Below are 26,890 nucleotides of genomic sequence, written 5' to 3'. Positions count from 1 at the left end.
CAAACCTTTCATATGTAGCGTAGCAATATGACCCTCGTAAAGTGTTTGCAGCTCACTCTCTCTCTTAGTTTGGTTGGGATGAGTATTCTACAACCCCACATAAATCGTGATTTCAATCCTACGAAAAGCATATGGAATAAGCTCTGGGTGAATTTCTGCCCCTTGCCATCACAGCTGCACGAGCTCTAAAACACGTGAAAATATTGGGTCTTTAAGAGTATGCAGTCTCAGCTCTTGCTCCTTAATTGGTTGGGGCTCGACTGAAGTGGTGTGAAACATTCCAACTCTATCCGGCTTGTTGGCGGGTGCCTACGGTTGGCGACAGACCATATTATAACAACTGACATGCTGCTTGTTTCTTTGGAACTCAATGATGTACAAAAAAGACCAAGACACCAACATTGTATATTTCCTTGCTGCTGCAGTGACTGACACGGCACTTCGTGGCTCCAATATGTACTTCAACTCCTTATCGTGAGGCTTCGGCACTTGCCATGTGGCAGCAGGCCATGGACCAGGGTATTCCAAGAGTTTTCTGCTGCCCAGAAGATATCATTCTGACCTGCCGTACAATCGAGAAACGCTCTAAGCGATAAGATGCATCGTCGAGGAGGCTTGAAGAACATGACCTGAGAACCAACTGGGAGCATAAATCCCTTTAAAGTTGTGTGGAGTATTTGAAACTCCACACATTTTGCGTATCGCAGAAAAAATCACACGGTTGTGTAGCATCCTGAGTTTTTGGCATCGCGGTGATGACGTTTAAGTCCTTTGGAGATTAGTGCAGCTTTTCAGCAAAGATGACATAATCATATGAAACAATCCACACATTTTTGTTGATGGTAAATCGATTTTTTTTTTCGCACAATGTTTGGGAAAGGAATAACTACGCTTGAAGATCTTGTAAACGAAAGCAATGACTTAATTACTAAGTAGAATCCAGGTGGCTCAATTTTTGCCATTGATGCGCTGCCAACGAAATTACAGGATTCTTTGACGTCTTGTGGACACAAGCACGGTAACGAATTTGTTCTAAATGGTATCCTTAAATTACTTTTTTAAAATCGGGAAGTGTTGATTAACAAAGCCGAATATAAAAATGTCTATGGTGAAGTATGAAACCCCTCCAACTGCGAAAGTGAAATATATATTCGGAGCAGTTTTCTGTATACATCAAGGTTTATTTATAAAATTCAAGATTTATGTATAAAAAAAATAAAAAAAACGATTTATTTATATAAATCAAGATTCAATTACAGTACATAAATCAACACTTTTTTGTATTCATCATATTTTTTTAAAAAAAAATATACGTCAAGCTTATTTATTCATTGTTATCAAGATTCATTTGTATACTTCGAGATTAAAAAGTCCTAAATGAGGTTTTGAGGAAAATCGTTAAACTCTGATATTAACCTCACTACTGTTCTCGTTATGCAACAGTGACATCACATGTATACTCACGTGTGTTCATTGCGTATGTTTTGCTGAGGAGCTTTCCACTCATTTTTCATGCAAACAAAAAGCCGGAGAGCCAATTTGTTTTTTATTTCTCCCCTTACTGAAACCTCACTACTGTTCTCGTTATGCAACAGTGACATCACATGTATACTCACGTGTGTTCATTGCGTATGTTTTGCTGAGGAGCTTTCCACTCATTTTTCGTGCAAACAAAAATCCGGAGCGCCAATTTGTTTTTAATTTCTCCCCTTACTGAAACAGAAGTAGCAAGTTCTAACTCGCCGTCTAATGCCATCCTGGAGGGTCGAATGTGTTGGTGAGTCAGTTGACAATATTTAGACATAAATTGGTAGTACTGTAACGTATAACTGCTTGTAGTTGAGATAACCTTACTCTATTTTGACTTCCAGTGCAAAGCTTGTGCAACTTCTAAATAGAATTGTGTGACTGTTAACTACATTTAGGCGTTGAAGCAATTATATCACGAGGCCACGAACGTGCAGAATGAACATGTGTGAGTGTGCCACGTTTTGGTTTGTTATATAATCAGTGCACGTGCATGCCTAGAGAAAGGGTCATAAAAAGTGACAGGAAAAATGGCTATATTAAAAATGCACGAACTCAATATATAGGACAAAGCAGGAAAGTCCAAAATAGTTCGAGAGTGATGTTGAGAAGGTTAATACTACAAACAGATAATCTTTATTCACTGTCCATCTCCCAGCGTGAAGCGAAAAAGATCACCATTGGAAAAAGAAATAGCCATGAGAAAATGGTGTCTCGCCTTGCGGCCATATTTACACTTGCGCCTTGTTTTCTCTTCGCGCTCGAAAGAGATAGAGAGGGTCTACTAGTAGTCTAAAATAGTTCAGAAAAATCTGGATAAGTTGTAGACGAAGTTTAGTCGATCGTAGCTTGATGACCATCAAATTTTCTAGTGCATTTCATCACGATGGCTTCGATCACAAACATGAGGCAAATGAAGAAGTAACCGTTGGAGATCTTGAAGGAAGACTTTTTTTACTTCTTTTAAAAAATTTCTTATTTAATGAGATTAGCCATGATAACCGTGATTATTTTCTAAATCTGGAAGTCAAATGAAGAAAGTTGTGCTATTATATATATCTTAAATGGAACGATAGTGGAATAAGACTGTGTTGTTATTGAAATTTTCCTCATTTCAACAGGTGTTACCAAAACTAATACTATACTAACACAAATTCTTTAATATCATGTCACATTCATGTGGATAAATAAGCTGTTTGTTAACAGGTATTCTTACCAACGATAATTGTGAAATCGTTCAGTTCTAGGTGAGAAATATCATTAATAGTCAACAGTAACTAACTTGCTTTAAGCGAAATGGATGTCAACTTCCCTGATATTAAATTCTCCAAAACAACAATTGCTGATTTCTTTATCTAATCCCTACCTAATAGTTAGTTAATGGTTACTTCCAATGAACCTGTATTACTGATGCCTTAGCTTGTTTTAAGTTAACTGACAAAAGAATATCGTTTTCTCAGACTGTGTTCAAGAGTTGACTTATAATGATGTGAAGCTGACTGTGACCTGACTGTATCTCAACAGCTTATTCCTTTACTAATCAGTACTTATGTCCCACATCAATTGCTGCCAAAGTCTCGATATGCATTAATGGAGATCTTCCTGAATCAGCGTCGCTCGTCCCAGCCCATGTGATGTAGCACAACTGAGCTGGTATTGCCAAAACGACAACGATCCAAACTTTGAATGCCACCTTACCTTAAAGCAAATATTTTTTACTTTGTTGATTGCAGCTGCAACCATCGATCGTGTGGCTTCAGAAACATTGGCCAAGTTTGAAGAGAAGTGTCCCATTATCACAAAGACTCCCAATGAGGTAAGACTTTGTGTTCCAAACAAGAATGTTTCATTCTCCCTTTCAGACCACCATGTTTATCCTGTAATGTAATGTTAGTAAAGATCGAGAATTCAAAGATTCAGCAAGACAGTATGACCTGGTTGCTTGATACTGTAAATAGAAACTAGGTTTCAACTCTTGGGGATAAAGGAGTAAAAAATTTCGCATTTTCAAAACCATTCATTCATCTGTTGGTAGTCTATGCAGAATTATATTTTTAGAAACAATTTTAAGAACTCAGAATTTTTTCTGAGTTCTTTCTCTCCACACATCAATCCATTATTATTTAATTTTAAGAACACCCTAAAAGCATTTTCATGCTGATTTTGCAGAAAACCCGATATATAGGAACAAAATCAGCTTGAAACCCTCTTTTATGCGAATTTTTACTGTATCTAGTGTAATTGTATTTTTTGTGGAAGGTGTTGTGGTTGTAGTAGTCTTGGCTGTTTTCTATGGTAGTTTTAGCTGTTAAACTTTAATGGTGGTTTTGTAATTTGTGCTGTTTACGATAAGCGTAGTAGTGGTGGTGGCTGTCACGGCTGTGGTAGTTTTGATGGTATTTGTTGCTGTTTTGATGTGTGTAGTTGCTGTTTTGATAAGTGCATCAGATTTTAGTTAGCTGTAGTAGTTATGGTAGGTATCCTGGTTCTAATAGTTTTCCAAAGGCAGTGGCAGTTTTTGTGGCTGCCGTAGTTTTGGTAACTGTGCTGGATGTGCTTAGTAGTTCTTGTTAGTTGAAGTTCTTAACTTTCGTACAGCTGTGGGCTTTAACCGTTGCGTAGATCATGTGTAGATCCGTGCTGTTTGACACTCAAATTATGATACTTGTAGTAAAAACAGAACTTCTTGTGGGAGTCGACACGTTTTCCTTTATGGATTTCACTAGTATCTTTTCATCATAGAACGCATACCGACCCTTACCCATTTGTAATTGTTACCCTAGATAAAGTCGACTATCACTAATACTGCCTACAATGAAGTACAAAACAATTCATTTAAATGCGCATTCTTCGTTTCATAACTATAGGCTCTCTCCGTCTGGGATGTGCACACCGTGATCCTTAATTCATTCAACCGCTGACCGACGCCAAAGGAAACGTTATTGGCCATGTCTTCATCTTGCCTCAGCTTTTGACCGAATGCACTCTCTACTCTCGTGTCATTCAGTGGACCATGACTCAAACTTCGCCAGCTGGAGACAGCAATCAAATAAATATAAAGATGGAAGAAATCGAAGATATGACGAAATCAGAGGGAGCTGAAAACCAGAAATATCCCTTATAAAGACATAACAGGCATCATTGACTTAAATACTACATCTTTAACATACTTTCCAGACATCTGTACTGGAGCAATTAAGGCTTCCAGATGCACAATTTTTTCCCGACTCGACAATTTCATGGTTATTGGATTGGTATGCCAATCCGATACGAAGATATTCGAATTTGATCGTTTACATGCGGTGATTCAGAGCCAATGTGTGCCCTTAGTTAAGCACTTTGTTAAATAGTTGCGTTATACAACCAGAATACATAGATTCAAACAAGGTGTTGAGAAATGCTTGCATTAATTGTGGTATTCGGATGCATTGTATGAACATCTTCGGTCTTTATCGGTTTCAAATGTCTTAAAAGCCGTACCGGCTTTATTTAACGGTTCACTCATTTGCGCGTGCTGCGAGACCAAACGTCACAAAACGAAATATCCCCTAAATAAAGCCGTTGTAGTCCGAAGATGTTCAGCCAAAACGTCTTTCTTTAGTTTTTTGAACGTTGTATATCACGTTCAGCATTTCAGCCAGTGTCTGACTAGTTAAAAGAAACTTTTGTTATGTCTATCTCTGACTGCAATTTCAGCATCCTTCGCTTAATAATTTTCTAGCATACTTAACCAAATTAAGAGGCTAACAAAGTAACAAACGTAATTTACGCTCAATACTTTATTCATGGACAAGTTGGAAACCTGTGAACCAGTGTTTGATTGTATAGATTTAATTTATCAAACATTTTTACTAACAAGGATATTTGTAGTTAGAGATGCAATTTCCTTCTCTTGAAAGAGACACAAATAGTGGTTTAGTGTTGAGGCCTCATTCATGTCAAGGTATGAAATAAAATATACATAATTATGTGACTTGGGGCACAAGGCTCTGGCTTGTTAATTTTGAAAACCGACGGCTTTCAAAACAAGAGAAAAGGCAGGCATACGATATACGTATTGGAGAAAAAAAACTCAAAATGACTTGTCTAATATTCATTGTTCATTTTCTCTGTAGCAATATATTCCTGATTGGTATTAGTTTCAAAAGATACATCACAGCCAATATTATTTTACTATTTTCAACCCGTATTTCCAATACCTACTTAAACCTCGATAATCAAACATCCGATTACTTCACTTCTTAGCTATTGCATGGACAAACTTCATTTGGCTGTCTCACTATTATGTACATTTTGTGGCTCACAGAGCGTTCTCTTGAGCATTTACTCCTCACCTGGCCATTAACCAAAGACTTTTGGGTGGAAATGCAAGTATTGTTAAAGATGACTTCACCAATATAGTCAAGCTCTTTGGAGTGTGGAAAAAGCAGATTTCTTATTACTCAGTTACCTTTTAATTTTAGCCAATCAACACGTTTATGATGATTGCCGGAAAACAACAGCACACCCGCCGATCATTAGGAGTTTCTTTACAATGCTTACCTATATATAGCAATTGGAATCACCAATGGTATATGAGCTCAAGTACCATCGTCGTTCACCAAAAAAACTTGGGAATTGCATTAAACCACGGCTATTTTTTAAAAAAATAGTGTAAAGCATGGCAAAATGTGGTCGATTTGTAAAATATGCATAAAGATCATTTGAGTGTATCAATATTTGTTTCTATAAGATTTGTATAAATACACCAAGATTTATTTATATACATCAAGAAAGGTTTATTTATATACATCGTGATTTATTTATATACGTCAAAGCAAGGCTTATTTATATTCCATTAAGAACTTATTTATATTTATCAAGTTTTTTTAAAGTATACGTCAAGGTATATTTATTCATTGTCATCAATATTTATTTATATACTTCGAGATTAAAAAAACTCTAAAATATGTTTCGAATAAAAGCGTGAATCTCTGATATTATTATTTGAATCTCTGATATTAGCGTCACTACTGTACATATCAACCTAGTAAAATGGCCCAGCTCACAACGAGTCTCTCGTAGCTCAGTTGGTTAGAGCGCCCAACCGGTATTCTGGGAGGCCATGGGTTCGATTCCCGTCGGGGACTCAGAATTTTTCTTTGTCCCATGCTCGTGTCATGTAGAACATCTTATCTTTATTATTTATTGCCGAGCTTAAAATTTACCATCTTTATTATTTACTACAAAACTTGATGAATTCGACATTGCTGATCCTAGCAGTATGCAGGACGCGTGTCACATATCAACCTAGTAAAATGGCCCAGCTCACAACGAGTCTCTCGTAGCTCAGTTGGTTAGAGCGCCCAACCGGTATTCTGGGAGGCCATGGGTTCGATTCCCGTCGGCGACTTAGAATTTTTCTTTGTCCCATGCTCGTGTCATGTAGAACATCTTATCTTTACTACTGTACTTGTTATGCAACAGCGACATCACATGTCTAGTCACGTTTTTATTAGATGAACTCGTTTAGGCACATGTTGTGTTCAGTGCGTATGTTTTGCTGAGGAGCTTTCCACTCATTATCGTGCAAACAAAAAGCCATTTTTTTTTAATTTCTCTCTTACTGTAAACAGCGATAACATTTCACAGCCTTGAAGGTTCGAAAAGGTTTTCGAGCATTTTATAATGTTTATGGAACGAGGGAATACTTTGAAAGGTTCGCTCGATCGACAATCGGTTAGGCACTTTGATTTAGGAAGCATTGGGAGGGCTACTTACGAAAATTTGGGTTCGTGGCTTGTTTCGTGAAAGAGCGTCAAGTTTATACAATTTCAATAGAATGTAAGAGTTGAAATTAAAGGCACACTCCTAATCTGAACGCAAAATCTAAATAATTGAAATCACCTCCCATGATATATTTCCGATTTTGCCCCGGGACCTTTAAAGCGTTTCCGAATACTTCATTAGGTCTGTTTCAATTGGGCAGTTTACTGACGTAAAAGTCCTATTTTTATAACGCTCCGATCCGGTTTAGCATATTTTTGAGAAAACGTGCTTTGCAGTTGAGTTACATAACTTATACCTAAGAGCTCTTCAAACAGCTAGGCGCAATGACTGCTGAAATCGAAATTTCGCCTGAATCACAAAACAAGACCTTCGCTACCCGTTTGTGGAAGTTACCCTTAGCAATGGCCATGACAAATAACAAACTTCGAATATCTACAGTTCTGTAAAAGAACGAGATGCAATGACCAGGATTGCTTGTAATGAGTCTTTAATGCTGGCAAAACTACAATCTGCATGCTGATACTAATTTTATAAAAGAGGTAACCAGTCCTTACTCGCCGTCTGATGCCATCGTCGAATCGAAGGGTCGAATGCGTTGGTGAGTCAGTTGATAATATTTATACATACATTAGTTAAAATATACTTTAACGTATAAACGTTGTAGTTGAGAGAACCTTACTCTATTTAGACTTCCAGTGCAAAGATTATGTAACTTTTTAAATATAATTGTGTGATTGGTGTTTACATTTAGGCGTTGTGGCCAACGTATGAGTTTAAATTTGTCTTTATACAGTGCACGGATAAAAATCGAGACCTTCGTTGTTGAATTCTGTTTTTCTTGAGTAAAATGTTTTTCGTAGAGAGGTCAACTCATTTGATTGAGGAGCATTAACAATAACTTCACTTGAGTTTGGGCTTCAATAGTATACATCGTTTTATTGTGACAGTTCTGTTTCGTATGGACCAAACTTATAGGATCCACACTCATCAGGCAACTTTAACGACTGCTTCATTGCTAGATATGTTTCATTAGTGTATGTACGTATTTTTTTTTTCAAAAATGAACAAATGCATCACAGAAACTTCTTCTAGGAAAAGCGATAAGAAAATCAAAAAGAAAAAATGAGTGTGCCGTTAATTTCGTCTAGCTGTGATCGAAAACTGGTGCCTGCGAGGAGCTTAAGTTTAGCCAACCTAAGAAGGGAAGAAACACATAGGCCTACAAAATGGAAAACCACAATTGTCAACAAGTTACAGGGAAAGATTTCCCTTTACCGTACGGCAAATGCTTCTATTAATCATCGTGAAAAAAAAATCAATAGTAACAACACCCCTTCAACCAGACTACGGCTGAAATAAACCAAATATTCACAAGAAGGGCGCCTCAATAGGGAAGCCCAATAGGTGTGAATTTACTTCGAAGAAAGCCTGGGGAAGAAAACGAGGATATCATAGCGATCGAAACCGAGACAAAACCTATAGACAGACAGACAGATTTATTCTGTATATTTGCTGGTTGACTTAAGGGATTCATTATTTAGCATTAAAGCTAAGTAGTTTTTCACAAAACATAAACAGACACATTGAAAAATTAAGGAGCAGCTATCTCTCTGAAGCGCGGCGAAGCATTTGGAATTCTGTAATGCTTATTTTTATAAATTTTTAAATTCGAAAAGTCACAACGCGGTCTTCTTAGTCTTCCGAAAATATGAAAATGATCCATACAATATAACGGCTGCGAAGGAGACTTGTTCTTTGGCTTTGCTTTCGACTTCACAGTGGCATGATATTTGCAGTGAAATAATTTGTGTGGTCTGGATCAAGAACTTTCTCTTTGGCTATAGAATTGGTAACCCTAGATCGATTTTAATGATTATAAATATGCTTTTTCTTTTCTTGTCTGGCAATATTCCCTGGCCTTCTAAATTACCCAAGAATCACACTGTGGTCAGAACGTTCCGCTAGACGCTTTTGTCAATCGATCGGCCATTACTGGATTGACTTGAACTTGTTTATACAATGTTCATAAGTTGCTCTTTAATGTCTTATTACCCGAGCAACTCGTCAATTTAAACCAGTGAATAACTATGTTGACTTACATCCGTACGAGATATCGAAGGAGAAGCAATTAGAACGTGCAGAATGAACATGTGTGAGTGTGCCACGTTTTGATTTGTTATATAAAACAATTGCTGATTTCTTTACCTAATCGCTACCTGATAATTACCTAATGGATAATTCTAACAAACCTGTCCTACTTATGCCTTAGCTTGATTTTAGTGAACTGACAAAAAAATTTCGTCTGCTCATGCTGTGTTCAAGAGTTGACTTTGAATGTTGTGAAGCTGACTGTGACCTGACTAAAGCTCGACAATTTATTCCTTTATTCATCAGTACTTGTGTCTCACATCAATTTCCTGCCAAAGTCTCGATCTGCATTCATGGAGATCTTTCTGAATCAGCGTTGCTCGTGCCCGTGTGATGTAGCACAACTGAGCTGGTATATTGCTAAAACGACAATGATCCGAAATTTGAATGCCACGTACCCTACCTTAAGGTTAATATTCTTTTACTTTGTTGATTGTAGCTGCAACCATTGATCGTGTGGCATTAAAAGAGTTGGCCAAGGTTAAAGAGAAGTGTCCGATTATCACAAAGACTTCCAATAAGGTAAGATTTCTAAGCATTTGTGTTCCAAGCAATAATGCTTCATTCTTCCTTTCCGACTACCATGTTTATCCTGTAATGTAATGTTAGTAAAGATCGAGAATTCAATTATTCATAGATAGTATAACCTGGTTACTTGATACTGTAAAGAGAAACTATCTTTCAACTCTTGGGAATAAAGGAGTAAAAAAACGTATTTTTAAAACCATTCCAGTGATAGCATAAATTTTTGAACTTAATAATTATACTGGTTGCTCGACTTTTTGAAATTGCTTAATTGATTTCTGTTGTAAATTCGAGTAACTGCTTATTGCGGATTTTTCAAAATTTCAAACATTGACCAACGTTTGGCTGCCAATTACCTGCTTATTACCTGTGTTCCATGTGTTGGTTGTAAAATGTTTAGTTGGGCTAATCGTGTTTACCATGTGATCGTGTTTAAATAAAGGATGATGATGATAATCTTAGGGGTATCGAATGGCCTTTGCGAGCATTTCAGTTGCAAACTATTACGAAATGTTGCAAAACATTTCTCAATTTCTTTCGGTTCTCGCCATCTTGGGAATCCCGGTCCCCACCCTCTTCTCTATCGCCCCTGACACCTTTCATCCCGGGCTTTCGTCCCCTGTTTCCTCTGGAACAAACATTTGTCGAATCATGTCTTTTCAAAGCAATTAAGTCAATTTTTCAAGCTATATACAAGCTAGTGAAGGCGTTGGTAATTATATAACGTAACACAATTTACTGACGCATATTAACTTTAGAAGCCTTTTTTGTAATTAAAAAACATGCGTCCTTCTTAGCTCAAGTATACAGTAATCAATGAAAAATCTCTTAGTAGAAGTGACATAAAAGAATCCATCTTATAAACGTAAAACCAGTTCTTAAATAACACGAGCTAAAAGTTTCATAAAACGGATATCAGGTCATGTGTCTAGTGGGATCAAAATTCAGCTATGGAAATAGTCACAAGGCGGCTACGTGTATCCCTTATCAAACAAAGTAAATTTGTTTATTTGTTACAAATATCTTTTTTCAGTTTGATACTTTTTAATAGCTCACAGCATCTGAACTCATCTGACCCTTGAATTACACACTCGATATCAGTTATAATTAAGATAACAGTCATTGTCGACACAACGTATCTCCCTACCAACTTGTTGTGAAAATGTTGATGAATTCATGATGTATGTGAGGCAATTTCGTAACACTATTAAATGTCTGCGTTTTTATTTGGTGCTGTTCTAAATTGACAAGTTGACCAGTAATGTAAATAAAATTCAGTCTCTCACCACTACTAAGCATTCGATATGGCTGCAATTATATGGTCACTGCCTTAAATATACTGCCCCACTATGAGAGGAAATGCGCGAAAATTCGATTGTCCCTGCGAACTTGAATTGAAGATTCAGGCAATTACCTGCATGGGGTCCTTATGGCATAATAGCAGTTAACTGTTTTAAGTGCCAGAAAACGTCTTCAGTATATCTAAGACACATTTATTGGAGACAACATCGCAGGCACTGGCCCAGTAAAATCTCGAGACTTTAGCAAAGAAAGGAATTGTTATGAAGCCCGGAAAACTTCAAAGGAGCAAACAAAGATGCAAGGACTTATGTTGGAAGGTCCACTATCGTGCACAATCGTTTGAACGTTCGAACGTTTTCTACTAGTTAGTTACTCAGACAGAAGATAACACCTATTGAGTTTTGTGCACGGTCAACGCCAAAAATGCGAACAAAAACACAGAACGAAGAACTTTAATTTGTTAAGTTTTATGACCATTCCTCATTATTAACTATTTTTTTACCAATAAAAGTCGATCGCCATGATGCCCCTAGACAAACCCTTGATTGCTCTTTTCATTTTTGGGGGTAATTAGATTTCGCTAATTAAATGTCATCAATCTTGGTGCGCCAAGGCCAAGCGAAGATAATCCATATTAAGAAACTGAATCAAAACTTTATTTGTTCTGTTGTATTGAAAGGCAAGAAAAGGGCAACTAAATTTCGTTTCCCTTGATCAAAATTTGGGTCAAACTTACCCCGATAACTCGAATTCCGGTTCTCGCAACTCAACACGGATGCCCAAAGATTAGCTCTTCTCACTTAAACGAACGCTACAGCAATTTGATTTTAATTGAGCAACGAACAGATCACGTATTTGACAGCCTTTTTCCACTCTTCTCATAAGAATTTATGATAGTGTTAATGTTTCTGACGAGATAAGTTTAATTTGCACTGTACTGTATACTGAAGTGCTGAAAAATAAGTAAACTATCAATTATTAACTTGGCAAATTAAATATTCAATCGACCCCGATAACTCGAAACCCCGCTAACTCGAACTGTTTTTCGTTTCCCTTCAGAGTTCGAGTTACCGGGGTTCTACTGTAGTTGACGAAATTGCACAGCTTACATGATACGCGTCGGCAAAGTGTTTGATGAATCTGCGCACCTTTTTTTCTGTTTTTACAGGTACAGACTTTTGTCTGAAGGGTTCAGACGAGACAGCTTTGTAAAAATAAAGCCTTATTCGAATCACTTCATTGAAGTTTAATGAGCTTGTTCAGAATGCCGTCTTAGGAAGTCAGCTTTCATTTTTTCAGTAAATCATAAATGTCGTCGCATAGATCCGAAGAATTGGATAAGCTGTTTGTCACCCACAAGTGTCTGGTTTAAATGATATCAGACCACCATCAATGAACGCGTTGATATTCCTGAATAAGCTGCTCACTAATCGGTTTACAATATATCAAGTGCTCTTAAACTTTGAGAAGACGTATAAGGAGTGCCAGGGACTAAATCGATTAAATAAATCAACTTTGTTTTACGAGGGTTGCACATAACAGTCTTTCGACTGACAAACCTGTGGCCCTCGGATTCCCGATCGAATTGGAATTTAGAAGTGTTGGTTTTTGTGGAGGGAGGAAAACCGGAGAACCGGAGAAAAACCCTCGGAGCAAGGACGAGAACCAACAACAAACTCAACCAAAAATGATTTTTCTAAGTCTTTGGTGACTTAAAATACGACACACCTCATTAAGCTTTACATTCACTTACTTGCTTTGAAAAAGACAAGTTGAGCATTAAATCTCTTCTAAATATTTCTCGGAAAAGGAACAATCTTTTTGAGGTGTCGTAGTTCACTCTGTCACTGACTCACTCAACTGTTTTTTCTTTGGCGGTGAATTAATTCTAAAGCCTCACCAGAAACAATAAAACAAAATGATGATTGACACTTAAATTCAAGTAAAATCGGACTGGTATAACCGTTCATTTGAAAGATCTTGATGTATCGACTTTGATTTGTTTCATAATATGGGAAAACTGTCGTGTTGCTGAGTCGAAATAGTATATTACTATGAACAAAACGCTCGTTCGTGCAAATGGCCAGATGGGCATCTATCTCTATGAGCTACCGTAGTTTACTCTGTCACTGACTAACCCAACTCATCGTACTTTCAGTCTTTCAAGGTACATCAATCCTAAAACAAAATAGGATAGAGAAAACAAAAGATGATTGACGCATGAAAATAGATTAGTCTGGAACTAAGACAACTGTTTTATCATGTTCGAATTCACCGACGCGCGCATTTATCCCACTTGACATGTTACATAATAAGGTGAACATTCTGCTGTTGTTCTTGTTGCTACAGTCTAGAAAATGAAATATCCAAGCCGAAAAGTCACTTAACGTTTGTATTTTCCAGGAAAGAAATAGAGTCCGGCGACCAAATTACTCCAAGACAAAAGTAAAATACAGAAATCAATTTTAAGATGAAATCATGCAGACTCTATGAAATGTTATTTTAATAAAGGAAAAAATAATTAAAAGGGCGGGTCAATCGGTCAATCCAGCGCCTTGCACATATTAGTTAAGCCTAGACACGCAACGTTAGACTGCGCTTTCTTTATTTCAAAAAGATCTGGAAGCTATTGCTAAAGCAAGATTGTATAATTGTCCGAGTTATCCGAGTTCGAATTAACCGAGTAAAAATGACTGAAAAGTGAGCTCAAATCCAAAGGAAATGGAAGTTTGTTCGAGTTAGCGGGGTTGTTCGAGTTATCCGAGTTCGAGTTACCGGGGTTCTACACATACTGTACTTTTACTTGGTGTATTTTTCCGATTCAGGAATTGACTGAGTTTCTTCTCGCCGCGTATTACCCAGTGGTGTGCACAGGCCTTCAAACTCATTCCTTGAACATTTACCAACCCCAATTGAAAATGAATACAAAAGGTCTACCCCTCGAAAGGTCCTTGAAATATTACCAATAGTCCCTGAATTCTATTGAGAGTTCCTTGAATGCTTCATCGTTACGGCGGGATTAAGGTTATTATAATTTAAAATCTTAGTAATCGGTTTTGAGTGCTTTTAGGCATTTTGTATCCCCTGCCTAGACAATGATCCTCAACAAATCATGCACGGAGCATCGCTGAATTTTCCCTGAAAAGTCCTTGAGAAAATGGTCTAAAGTCTTAAATTGGACCATGTACCCTAAGCCACTATCAAAGCAAAGCATAAAATGGTTGTACGCGTTTTCCTAGTTCAAAATTGATAACACCTCAAAAGGACCGACCAAGGTAAACAATTTTGCTGTTAAAAAGCCATCCTTTACCCTATAATTTTGGGTTTCGTCACTGACATTTTTGACTGCGTGTTGAAGAATCACCGAGTTTTAAAAATAATTTCTAATCGAATCATGATTTTTGTCCCGTACGCGTAAGAAATTGATTAGTCAAACTCATCCGGTTGGAAATGCTATAACTTTGAATTATCTGAATTCAAAACTTTAATATTCCTATCCTGCTTAACGGCAATGATGAGAATCCCCAGGTCCAAAATCTCCTTGTCAGCCGAGAAACTTCTCTCTAATGGAAAAGGAGCAGTTTCTAAACTGTTACTCATAATACAGCCTGTCATGTTGGTATAAAACATTTTAAACATCCCCATGTTAACGAGTCTGATCCTAAAAATTTGGAATGGAGGGTTTTAGTCAAGAAATAACAGTTTAGAAAATCCAAACCTTTTTCGAAATCGATAGTGAGCATGAAGTAGAGTTGTTCAAATTAATTAAAAAATAGTAATAAAGAAAATAATAGAGAAAACTTTTATACCGCGCTTATACTTTGCTGTCCTAAGTGCTTGTTTAATTTTGCAAATACATTATATCAGCTATGGTTCTCGGAAATGCACCTCATGCTCTTACAAGATCATCATAGTCAGCGTTATCTAAGCGACTCGAGTGCAGTTTGTGGCACAAGGGGTTGTCTTTTCATGTTGTAAATTTGCAGTGTAATGGTCGAGTGGTCCGTCTTAATCAAATGGAATAATTTTAGTCATCCACATCATCTTGGATATCATCGCTAATCCGCAGCCAATAATCCAGTTGACGCTGGATTAATTATTGCCTTTTTTGTTTCCATGTAAAGCCTTTCTTCTTGGGTGTTTTTGTCCGACATTGATACACAAAACTTTTGTTCCCCAAAAAGACTGACTTGAACACACAAGTCACAAGCGCCTATTGTGAACTGGTCATTGACTAAACAATCTACAGATCTCAAAAATTAAACTAGTACCACATATCGTTTCCATATAAAATTTTATTGGAGACAGATATTTTATTGCCGTACTTTATCTGAAGACATTGCTAAGTATTTGTGTCTGTGAAAAAAAGTACAAGAGTACTCTGTAACTCATTTGGTTGATTTCACACATTATTCAACTATTAATATCGCAGGAATCTCGTAACAATACCCCAGGCAATAACTTATTAAGCGAGGTAGAAAAACAAGCAAAGAAAAATAATAATGCCACCACGACATAAGGTCAAGGAACAGAGCGCCTGATCGCCCGCGTGCAATATGCTGGTCACGTTTTTAGGTTTGTTATATAATCAGGGAATAACATTAACTGGTTACTACGATCACTGATGAATCGGATGACCCCAACTTCTCATACTGCATTTGATCGGTTTTTCGACCAGATACCGTTCCGTCTCAACAGAAATTTTTTTTAATATTTTTAGGCATGGATATTCCATTTCTCAAACAGACACAACAACAGATTTGCACCATATTACGTAACACATCAAGTATGGCAATGTATCAAAAAGGTTGCTGAAATTAAATATTACCTGTGGTTAACGCGTCGGTGAGTTCAAAACTAAAAGACCAATTGTGTCCATTCCGGAATATCTTGTTTTCATATGCCAATCAACGGTTGTTTTCCTGATTTTATTTAGCTGTTAAGTATTCATTCCGCCGTGACATACAATTATTCGATAGACTGTCCACAGCCTCTCGATTTTTCAACGCAAAAAAGCAAAATGAAGCGAGCTGGCGTCCAGTTCTCTCGCCGTTCTCACCGCGCGCTCATCGATCGAAAAAAACACGAAAAAATAGAGGGCTGTGGACAGTCTAATTATTCGAGCGAGTCAGTGACAGAGTGAACTACTACAGCTCAAATAGATTGTTCCATTTTCAAGTAACGGTCGGCTTAAAGAGATTTTCTGATCAGCATGGCCCTTTCAAAGCAGTTAAGTGAATATCTGCAGCTGACATTTCTGAAGACTAAACTGCCTTGTTAAGTTTATAAGACCAAATAAATTTAGTCATTTATTCCGTTAACTGGATCTAAGCGTTCAACACTAGACGATTTATTTAGAAAAAGAGGCGCTTTAAATTATGGTGGCTTGATAACTGCGGGTAACTAACAGTTTGCGCGATTCTAGGGTTCCAAGGAACGGAATTCGAATCAATAAAAAAGAGCAAATTGAAGTTTCCTTTCAAAGAGGGCATACTGAGCGATATCTTTATTATCATTCAGTGCAGTGGTACATTTGGCAAAGCGAAAGACATCAGGCTTGCAAGCTATGCGCAGTAAGGTTTTAATTGTCTAGTCATTTTATCTTTAGCCTTCACCAACGCGTATAATATCATCCGTACAGAACAAAGAGAGAGCAATTCTGCTAATGTCTTTCGCTTTTTCATTAGGAAACCTTGAAGTTCCCAAGCGGTTACATTAGCTCCTGTAGCCACGGCTATTCTTTTTTTAAAGAGAAGAAAACGCTAAGGTACGTGCCATGGATTCAAATCATAAAGCAAGAGAAATAAAGATCTCATCCCTTGCATGACTCTCGTATCATTCTTCGTATTTTGACTAGCGATTAAAGTTGAGGCATTTTACGGCCACCGTCCTGCCTTCTATTTACTTCAGGCATTCCATCTGATTTTTCATTACATCTCAAAACAAATTTAAAACCAATGAATTCATTTTTCACATAACATATCTGTAAAGCTGTGAGCCGTACTGAAGGAATTGCAATTTTGTTAACATCGTTGGTATGGTTCGTTTTCTGAAAGAGACAAGTGTGGCACGAGCAATGCCAGTGTGACTCCTTCGGCTTGCCCTGTATGACTCGCCTTGCAGCAGGCCGCAGTTCTTGAAATTTCTCAGATACATAAAAAGACCTTTAAAACGAGAAAATGTGTGTTCTCTTCAAAAAGTAAGTGGGGTTTTACCAGCAGTCCTTGAGTTTTATTAAGATGTCCTACTTGAAGAAGAAGAAGACTACTTGAAAGAAAAGCCGATTTTGATAATATCGTATTAAGATTGTTATTATTATTAAAAGTAATTGAGATACCAAAATGATCTTGTCTCAATAATTGTATATTTTGTGTCCACCCTTGCCTGAAAAACTCGTCGAGAGTAAAAATGCAATGTGCTTTCGCCAAGTTGTCACTTAACATGTATAGTTAGTTAGTTAAGACTTTATCTCCGTGCATGTCTATATATTTAGCCCATGTGGGCTAACTGTGGACACTTATAAGTCTTATAAACCCAAACAGAAAACTGTTCAAAAAGTTATTCAAGTATGACTGCATAGCCTAAAGTGCAAACAGGCTGGCTTGAATTTAAATGCTCAAAACGACAAAACTGACTCCTCAAGGATCAAAATAGAGTAACCTACAAGTCGAGCTCACAAAGTAATCCGGAGTCTATAAAATTAGGTACACTGCTTCGGTTCTATTCAGTGATAGAATTATTGTATGCGTCGCCATTTATCTGATATTCACACGACCTTTATTCTACAAAAATATTACTTCTGAACTTCATCTGGTTATCCGACATTGATACGTGTGAAGTCTGTACACGTATGTGTCAATAGTTAGGGTCATTTTTAACGACTAACTAAAGATGCCATCGTCCAGAAAACACGCCAATTTGTGTGTTAATCTTACAACATGAGAAAGTTCTAAACGGTGCAAACGTGCTTAGCCATTGCACATGTTTCACATATCGGCGACACATGTTATTTTAAGAAAGCGCCAATGTTACCCCAGGCAATAACTAGTAAGCAAATTAGATATCGACAAATAGCAAACTAAAAAATATATATAACGACATCAACCACCGTTGAAGAAAACGTTGACAAGCCAATTTGGATGCCAACACAGAAACTAAAATAGTCTTTCCACTTTCCGACATAAGGCCCCAGATAAGAACTCCTGATTACGCGCGTGCAACAAGAACGTGAGGTGCCACGTTTTGGATTTCTTATGTAACCAACGTACGCGTTATAACTTTATATCAAAACAAATTAAACACTTTTAGCAAGTAACAGCCGGGAATGTGATTTTTATCTCAGAACTAACGAGAAGGATCGAAAATGTCATTGGCTAGATGATATCGAAAAGATCGGTAAACTGCGGCGAAGTTGTTGTAGATGAAAGTGAAGGACTAATCGTCGATGGCAGATGGAGGAACATAAAAGTCAATTGCTGCTGAACGAGTTTTCTGTTCATAGTATTAAACTAATTCGTCTTAGAAACACAGTAGTTCTCCCATATTACGTAACACATCACGGTCAATTGATAAATCAAGATTTTATGAATGAAGGATTATTCTAGCCCGGTTGAACTTGTTTTCAAGTGTCAATCATCCGTTTGATTGATTGTTCCAGAGAAGGCTTTAGAAGCTACTTACCGCTAAAGAAAAATCAGTTGAGTTAGTCAGTGACAGAGTGAACTACGACAGCTCAATCAGATTGTTCCATTTTCAAGTAAACTGTTTGAAGAGATTTTTTGCTCAGAATGTCTTTTTCAAAGCAAGTAAGTAACTATCAGTTTTACCTTTCAAAGCTAAATAAGGTGTGCCGTACGTAATTTAAATTCCCGGAGACTACAGAGAATCATCCAAAGGCACAGTTCCATGCCACACCCTAAAAATGTCTACTCGAAGTTAAGAGCACTTCATCCAAAGTTAAGAGCACTTGATCGATTTATTTAGTGAGCGTTCGACACTCGGCGGCTTATTCGGGAATGCAGTCGAATGCAGTCAAAATGATAAAACGGACTTTCAAAGACGGCAAACTGTTGAATAATACCTTCGAAATTTACTGTGTAGTGACTCATTTTCATTTTGATAGAGCTGTGTTAAGCTATTTATACGGTTTCACTTCTTATGTTACATTTAGCGTTAAAACGATTTAGACAGATTAGTAGATGCTAAAGCAACGCGCATTGTACAAGCAGAAAAGAGGAGCAATTTTTCTAAAGGGCTTTGACAGGCTGTACTTGGCGTATTTTGCCGAGTCAAAAAGTGACTGAGTACAGATATAATTCTCGCTTTGTAAGTTTCAAGTTGGAGATAAATCTGCTTCCTTTTTTAAATAGAAACCACAAATTAATATCTTGGCAAATAAATTCAACGTATTGAATCAAACCTTTGCACTGCTTTCCTCGTTATTTGTGACCCGAATAATAGATTGAAAGCAAAGTTTATAAACATCGCAGTTGCAGTACAATGGAAGCTTCAGTGTGTATTAAAAACGGGACGCTCTTGATGAACGAAAGTTTTAATTAACCTATCATTAAACCAACCCCTTGCGCTCATGTGTTGTAATGATCTCTTAACAAGTATTCGTTATTTGCAAGTTGTTGGGCGGCTTCACGAGGTTATAAAAAAGTTTGTTATTGATTCTTTCTTGAGTGATTCAATTATACGTCGTCATTGGAAAGCTAGACTAAATAGTTTGGCCATTCTCGATGTCTCGATGGGATACCTACGTACCAGAGTCTAAGATTCAGCACCTTATAATATAAAAAAGTTAAGCGAATTAATAACACAAACTCTCAAGGAATATTATGTAACCTTTAGCACGGACAACTAGCAGATTACCAAACACAAACGCACATGATAATAATTATCAACGAAAGTGCATGCAAGTTCATTTTAGGTTAATGGGACTTAACTGTACATTCAGAGGGTTTGGCGAAACCTATTAGAAAGGGCTTAACACATATATCTAAGTTGCATTGAAACAGCTTCTGTCTGCAAATTTGTAACACAAGTCACGTTCAATCGGTTTTCGGGCCAAGAATATGCATAAATTAAAAACCAACAAATACTGGTTAAATTACAAATTGTGAGCTGACTAAATGGCCATCTAAGGGATAATCTTATTGAATTGAAGTTTGTACAGTGACTAAGCTAGTGTAGAGAAGATTTTTAATTTGGGCTTGGCAATGGATGACAGATCCTAGTGGAATAATAAAAAATTAAGTCAAAGGTTTCAGACATGCACAGATGAAATGATTGATCGGTTCTCCCTTTTCATTAAAATAAACGTTCACACAATTTGCATTTAAAAAAATCGTTTCAATAATGATTTTTTTCCGCTAAATTAGTACAACAAACAATGTTTGTCCTGTTATGTAATAATGTAAATCAAGAAGCTTCTAGTCGATATGCCCGTGACTCAACACGTATTGGCAGACACCCAAGAAGTATAACGTTGGAAAGCGCCTAGGCGCAAACGAGAGGACTTATTTCTATTTACAAATGGTTTGATTGCTGTTAGTTTAAATTGTGTTCATCTTTGGGTGTTAATAGATTTTTTTTAATTGGACTTAGGATTTGTCTCGTCTAAACTGACTTTAGATAGTCGCAACAAGAACGGCAACAGAGGAATCATCACATAGTCAGTAATTTTTTTGCAACCTACAAAGCCAACCATTAAGTTTATGCCATCTTCTTTTAATTCAAAACGCATGTACTGCTCTGAGCGACTGATTTCGGCTTACAGTTTATATTTCGCCATGATCAGTTATAAAGATGCCTCGTCACGTTCGGTCAACGCGTCGGTGACTTGAATATGAAAGAACTATTGTGTCCAAGTCTGGACTAACTTGTTTGTATTGGTCAAACATCATCTGCTATCTCGGTTCCAATTGGCTTACGAATTTATTCACTGTGCCGAAAGCCCAATGTGTTCATAGTGAGCAGAGTGCACCTCCGTATATATTTTCCGAATTGTTTCTTTATACGTAGGTGATCATGACAATTGTATAACAGTTCGTCGATCGCAATGATTTAGGTTGAGACCACAGCACATTTAAGATAGCTGTAATGCCGTCTAACTTTCCCAGTAAAAAGTTTATTGCACCGAAGAAGGCACAATTTTTTTTTCTCACCATTAAAATTGTTCGTCTCTGAAAATTTTTTGGCCGATACAACTTGCTGCCTTTTACGGTAAAAACCGCTATAAGGGGCACATACTGATGGGATGCTAGTTTGTTGCAGGTTATCCCGCGCATTGTTGTCTAGTTGCTTAAACATTTGTTGTCCAGCTGCTTTAACGATTTACCAGTATTTCTTTTATACTTAGCATACGCGTAACGGGACTAAGTATTAAAAACGCTTTGTTCTCCAGTATCCAGCCTGTTTGTCCCTTGAGGAACTCAAGCGCCAATGTCCTACCTTCGCGGACAAGGTTTGCCCATTTTCCAAGCTACCGGACGAAAAGAAAGGCGTGGCTGCCAAGTGTCCTGAATTCAAGAACGGTTGTCCGTTTAAAGGCTGCAAAACTGTTGGAGAGTTTGAAGACAAGCTGGGTCAAATGCGCGACCAGTGTAAGGGTGACGCTGCTTACGTGCAGTTTCTCCGAGATATCCACCACACTGCCAAAGTGAAGGAGGTTGACGATGGAATGGCTTGTCCTTTTTTCCACACTAAGGGTGGCTGCCCCTTCGCCAAAGACACTAAAGGAAAGCCAATACTTTCTCCGGACTACATCGTGGTATGTTTACTGTTAAGAATCCTTCTTCGCGTGTAGAACAATTCACTCGCAAGTTAGACGGAAGAAATATCTTAATCAATTTCTCTCTTCATTTGAAAAGGCTTCCATAAGAAATGTAATCTTTGAAAAAAATAACTGGTCGCAATTTATACACCACTACATGACAAAGTTTATTAAAGGATGTGGAAGCATTTTTAAATCTGGAATTTAAAGTTTAGAGAGCTTTACGACAAAATCTGAGCACAAGGATAGAGGTTAATTCTCTGGTGGTTTGCCTAGCCTACACTTGAATTAATGCTTATTTTTAGTTTATTAAATGAAGGGAGTGTTTTAGTTAATTGTAAACAAGGATATTAGAAACTTTTGCTAAACAATTAAATTACATTGACTCTGTTAATCTTGGGTTTTATTTTAAATATTTATATTTTACTTTCTTCAAGACCCCCTTGGAAGTCACCTTGAACGACGTTATGCACAAGTGTCCAGCTTTTGGCAAAGGTGTGTGTCCATACGCCCGCCTTGTTAACGACTGCAAAGGTCTGGCTGCCAAGTGTCCGGCTTTCAAGGGAGGCTGTCCATTCAAGAGCTGCAAGACCGTTGGCGAGTTCGTGGAGAAGATGGCACAGATGCGAGATACCTCCAAGGGGAAAAAAGCCTACGAGCAGTTTTTCAAGAAGCTTCTTGAAGTCACCAAGAGTGAGCAGCAGAAGATGGGTGCATGTCCTTTCAACGCACATATCTGTCCTTTCAAGAATGATGCTCAAGGAAAGCCAATCATCCCCAAGTAAGGTCGCAGGTCAAGAAGAGCGGCTTCTTAACATGGATTTGACGAGAACAACTAGCAAACTGGACTGACGATAATTTGGAGTATTGCTATTAGATTATATATCACGATTTTGTTACGTGTTTTTCGTAAGCTTTAAAGCGTTAAAATAGATCCTTTCACGGTTTTTAGGTGCAATCTTAACTAGGAGGCAAACACGGCTGAGAATACAATTGGATGTCTGGGATTTTTGTCGACTTTGAACCCCTGGTGAATACGGCAAAATAACCGTAACTTGACATCTTGAAATATCCTTTCAAAATAGTTTAAATCCTGGCATTCAAACCCTTTTAACCGAATTTTGCAAATTAGTTAAAAAAATAAGAGACAGAACTTAATTTGTTTAACGTTATATTAGACGTTTGTTATCATATGACTTTAGGTCAAGTGAATTTTACAACTCTAGGCAAAGGAGTTTCAAAGGCGCATATTAGACGAAAGTAACTGGCACATATCATTGTAATTTTTGCTGAGTTTTCAACGTAGTTTTGATGGTTTTTAAAAAACATGGAAGTTTTGCTTTCTTCAGCTTCTATAGTTTAGATTAAACTGTGTAGCTTTTGCAATAAACTCCATTAAAATGTTTTTAATGAGCGTACCGTATCTGCAGATTTATTACGATATTAATTTATTTGTCGTGCAGTTAGCACTGAGTTGGCTAACAAGTGGGCAATCTGACCATTTGCATGTCTGTCGGACTAACTGACCGACCGACGATTTTAGCAGAAAGAGACAATTGAAACTCGGCAGCCCTCTTCAAAAATCGATAAAAATGGGAAATTTAAGTCAAGATCCAAAATGGCAGACTGAACAAGATATTTTATGAAATAAAATCAATTTGACAGCCAATTGCTGTAAATATCGAGAATCCAGCGTCGATCATAAAATTTTGAATTTTATTATATTTTAACGAAACAAACTCTATCGAAAATACAATTCAAAGGTTCAGGAGCGTTTAATTTTTTCAAAAACAAGAAAAATTCGAAAACGCCGTTTTTGTGTCCCGCTGCTGCCAAAATTCTTGCATTTTGTTTTCGTTCGCACAGCTAAACACGATAGCACCCATCGATATGTACTTTAGGAAATAATAACACATTTTGTGTTCTATTTAAGAATGCCGGTCGCTAAGAATCCAACATTTTCTGGCAAGAGGATGGAACTTCGATTTCCTTCATACTTTAAAGTTAGGTAGGCTAGGGTAAAACTTAAATCACTGTATAGTTCTTTCGATGGAATATCCTTTTACTTTAAAGAAAAATGCAAATAACGAAAATCCGTTAAAATCGTCATTTGAGGCGCTAAATTATTCATGATTATTGCACGAGTTTGAGGGCCTCGCGTGCAAAAATAAATCACTCTACCGCTTTTAAAACACTCAAACCATAGTTAGCAATCTCTAAACATCTACTGAAATGATTTTGGGAAATATTGCGTTGTTCTTTGTAAACAAAATAATTTAATTTTGAAGGCATACAATTCACTGAAGTAAAAGTACTTGGTAAATAAAATTAATTTTCACCATGTGCGAAACCTTTAAAACGTTTAAGCTTCTGGTGGTTGAATGTAAGAAGAATGGTGTATAAATCCCTGTAAAAATTTCTCCGGGCAAATGATTAAGAGCGACGTGAGAGCTTCTCGAATTCGGTAAAATATGCAAATATTTGACCTTCGGCGGTCAACTTTGAAGTTACGGGTCAGTAATGAATGACATAAATATTTCAATCCGTGCACAAGTCTTAACCCATTTTGGGTCAAAACAATCACACACAAAAACATTATGAAATGTTCTAACCTTAATCTGCTGTAAAAAGCAGGTCCGAAGGCCACTTAAGCACGATTCCGGCTCTAGTCATTCGTAGCAATTTGAGCTTCGTTTGTGTAAGTATGTCGTATTCACTGCGCCAACTGTCAACATATTTAGTGGTTGAAATCCAATCTTTGATCAACTTTCGGCGTATTTCATCACCACTGCATCTTCTTCGACGGCATAGCCGTTTGTTAGTATTGCTTCGTTAATAGTACACAAAAAAATTACATCTGATCGCTAAACGGCATGATGTCGGCGCTTACAGTCCCATCTTGTACTGAGCCGTCTGTTGGTCACGCAATACTGTGTCATATACATTTTTTTAGGGGGTGGTGGGTGGGTGTGGAAAAGGTTGAATATGCGGAAATGCTTGATTTAACACTTTATGACAAGTACGTACTCCAGCCAGCAACAACAACAGTGATATCTTAAAGCAGACAAGATAAAGCACACGTACTGTCAGGTGATAAGCTTTTGGTACAGTGTAATGCAACTGTTCGCAAATTCACGGTGGGCACAAAGTGACCCAAAAACGCTCACCTTCATTCATCTTTTTCGTTTTTGATACTGGTTACCTGAAATTTTGCATAAATATAGAACTCGTCATTCTGAAAAATCGTATGTTTTTTGTTTTTCGAATTTCGAATTTTTTGGCGGGAAAATGACGTCACAAGGTTGGCGCCAATTTTTTTTAAAATTAGTATGGACTATTTTTTGACAGTTTCTGAAAGAACTTGTCGCAAAGATCTTGAAACTGAAAAAAATTCTGAGATATGTCAATCTAATCAAAAGTTATCGCTAATTGAAGTTTGAATTTCCCGCTATTTTGTTACTAAAAATAGCTCAAAATGGCGGAAAACTCAAACTTCAATGCACCATAACTTTGGTTTGGAATTGACATATTTCAGAATGTTTTTCAATTTAAGGATCTTTGCGACAAGTTCTTTCAGAAACTGTCATAAAATGTTCCACATTAATTAAAAAAATTTTGGCGTCAACTTTGTGACGTCATTTTCCCGGCAAAAAACTCGAAATTCGAAAAACAAAAAAACACACGATTTTTCAGAATGACGAGTTCTATATTTATGCAAAATTTCAGGTAGCCAGTATCAAAAACGAAAAATATGAATGAAGGTGAGCATTTTTGGGTCACTTTGTGCCCACCGTGATTCGGTTGCTCGTGCGGGCTTGGTTGTAATGCTGGGGTGGGAGGGGGATATAAAACTTTACAAAACAGGTAGATTTTTAGGTAGTTATTTCCCTTTTTACTGTAGAACTGAAAACGAAGAGAAAAACTCGCGTCTATGGTTTTTTTTTTTGGGTGAAGGGGTGGGGGCCGGGGGTTCTTGGTTGGTTGGTTTGCAAAGTTTTATTTTTTTTTCACAAAGATACCTAACCAAATATCGCATTTCCTGTATAAATGGTTAATGATAGAAGTAATGAAAAGTTTTGATTTTTTATTTCGTGATCGAGTGGCAACTTAATAAAAACATTGCATCACCATTTTTTTTTTCGCCCTACGGTAAATCTGGGTGACCTGTGGCTTCAGGTGGTCATTCGTCAACCTGTAAAAAAGTACTTCTTGTGGTGCCGTTTTGAACATACTGTCGAATTCATGATGCCTAAATTTAACAATTACTAATTTGAAGTGCAAAAGAAATTAAAACATGTTAAAACAACTCAGTTAAAAAAAATATCATGCTAAAAAGATAAGCAAATTGCTAAGGCAATTCGGCGTGTGAAAAAAATCGCCAAATTTAATTTAGTGGCTTCCTAAGTAAACAAAACCTTGGTCGTGCTAGTTATTGGCGCCGTCCGTTTGTTTTGGTAGCACATAAACAATTTTTCAAAGTTCAGTTTATTTCACTGGAAATGGAAGGTTGTTGTTCTTTTAAGGCCCTTGTTGGTGGCGTTTGTGGTTTTGATTCTAAAGATCGAAAGCGTCACAGGGAAATCGTTCCTCTACTGTCGTGTGAGAAGGACATCAGCAGTCACAAGTCCCAGTATAAATTTACCGGACCTGAAAATGAGATTGATGCAGGGTCAAGATGCAGGGTCCCGGAGGAAATTTCGCAGCATGGGAAGGTAAAAGGAGCGTGGCCAAAAGGTGAACGAGGGCTGGGTAAAAAGGAGTCGGAAGTCATCCTACTCAAGACTGGTTCGTTTGTGCAAGTTGGATCAGGTAAGTTTTAATTTTCATTATGTCATTAAGAAA

General features: G+C 37.3%; 1 protein-coding gene and 1 long non-coding RNA gene across 5 annotated transcripts; both read left to right on the top strand.

The window, feature by feature from the left end:
* The first annotated feature begins 1,497 nt into the window (after positions 1 to 1,497).
* On the top strand, positions 1,498 to 6,343 carry LOC144630912 (uncharacterized). Of its 3 annotated transcripts, none has more exons than XR_013566666.1 (4): positions 1,498 to 1,777; positions 1,872 to 2,139; positions 3,261 to 3,343; positions 4,395 to 6,343. It is a non-coding gene; the product is annotated as an uncharacterized LOC144630912 (long non-coding RNA). The 3 variants fall into 3 exon arrangements; XR_013566649.1 differs by having other exon boundaries at positions 1,872 to 2,470; XR_013566656.1 differs by lacking the exon at positions 1,872 to 2,139.
* A 1,249-nt stretch (positions 6,344 to 7,592) lies between these two features.
* Positions 7,593 to 23,462, top strand: LOC144652427 (uncharacterized). 2 transcript variants are annotated; one of them, XM_078512441.1, is made up of 4 exons: positions 7,593 to 7,894; positions 9,884 to 9,966; positions 21,680 to 22,045; positions 22,486 to 23,462. In XM_078512441.1, exons 1-4 carry the CDS (start codon positions 7,861 to 7,863, stop codon positions 22,831 to 22,833), a joined length of 831 nt encoding a protein of 276 aa, XP_078368567.1. In that variant the 5' UTR covers positions 7,593 to 7,860; the 3' UTR covers positions 22,834 to 23,462. The 2 variants fall into 2 exon arrangements, with proteins under 2 accessions (XP_078368567.1, XP_078368572.1); XM_078512446.1 differs by lacking the exons at positions 7,593 to 7,894; positions 9,884 to 9,966 and adding an exon at positions 18,975 to 19,076.
* Positions 23,463 to 26,890: the final 3,428 nt, after the last annotated feature.

This window comes from Oculina patagonica, chromosome 1 (assembly GCF_052425735.1).
Source record: "Oculina patagonica isolate OP01 chromosome 1, crgOcupat, whole genome shotgun sequence".
NCBI classification, from domain to species: domain Eukaryota; kingdom Metazoa; phylum Cnidaria; class Anthozoa; order Scleractinia; family Oculinidae; genus Oculina; species Oculina patagonica.
Note: the sequence above shows the minus strand (reverse complement) of the source record. Positions and strands in the feature narration are given on the sequence as shown.

Bases quoted from the DNA above. Each gene is read 5' to 3' on its own strand.
- LOC144652427 (XM_078512441.1), top strand. From the start codon at position 7,861: ATGCCATCGTCGAATCGAAGGGTCGAATGCGTTG. The intron at 7,895-9,883 runs GTGAGTCAGTTG...TGTTGATTGTAG, and splicing joins TCGAAGGGTCGAATGCGTTG to CTGCAACCATTGATCGTGTG. The intron at 9,967-21,679 runs GTAAGATTTCTA...TTTGTTCTCCAG, and splicing joins TCACAAAGACTTCCAATAAG to TATCCAGCCTGTTTGTCCCT.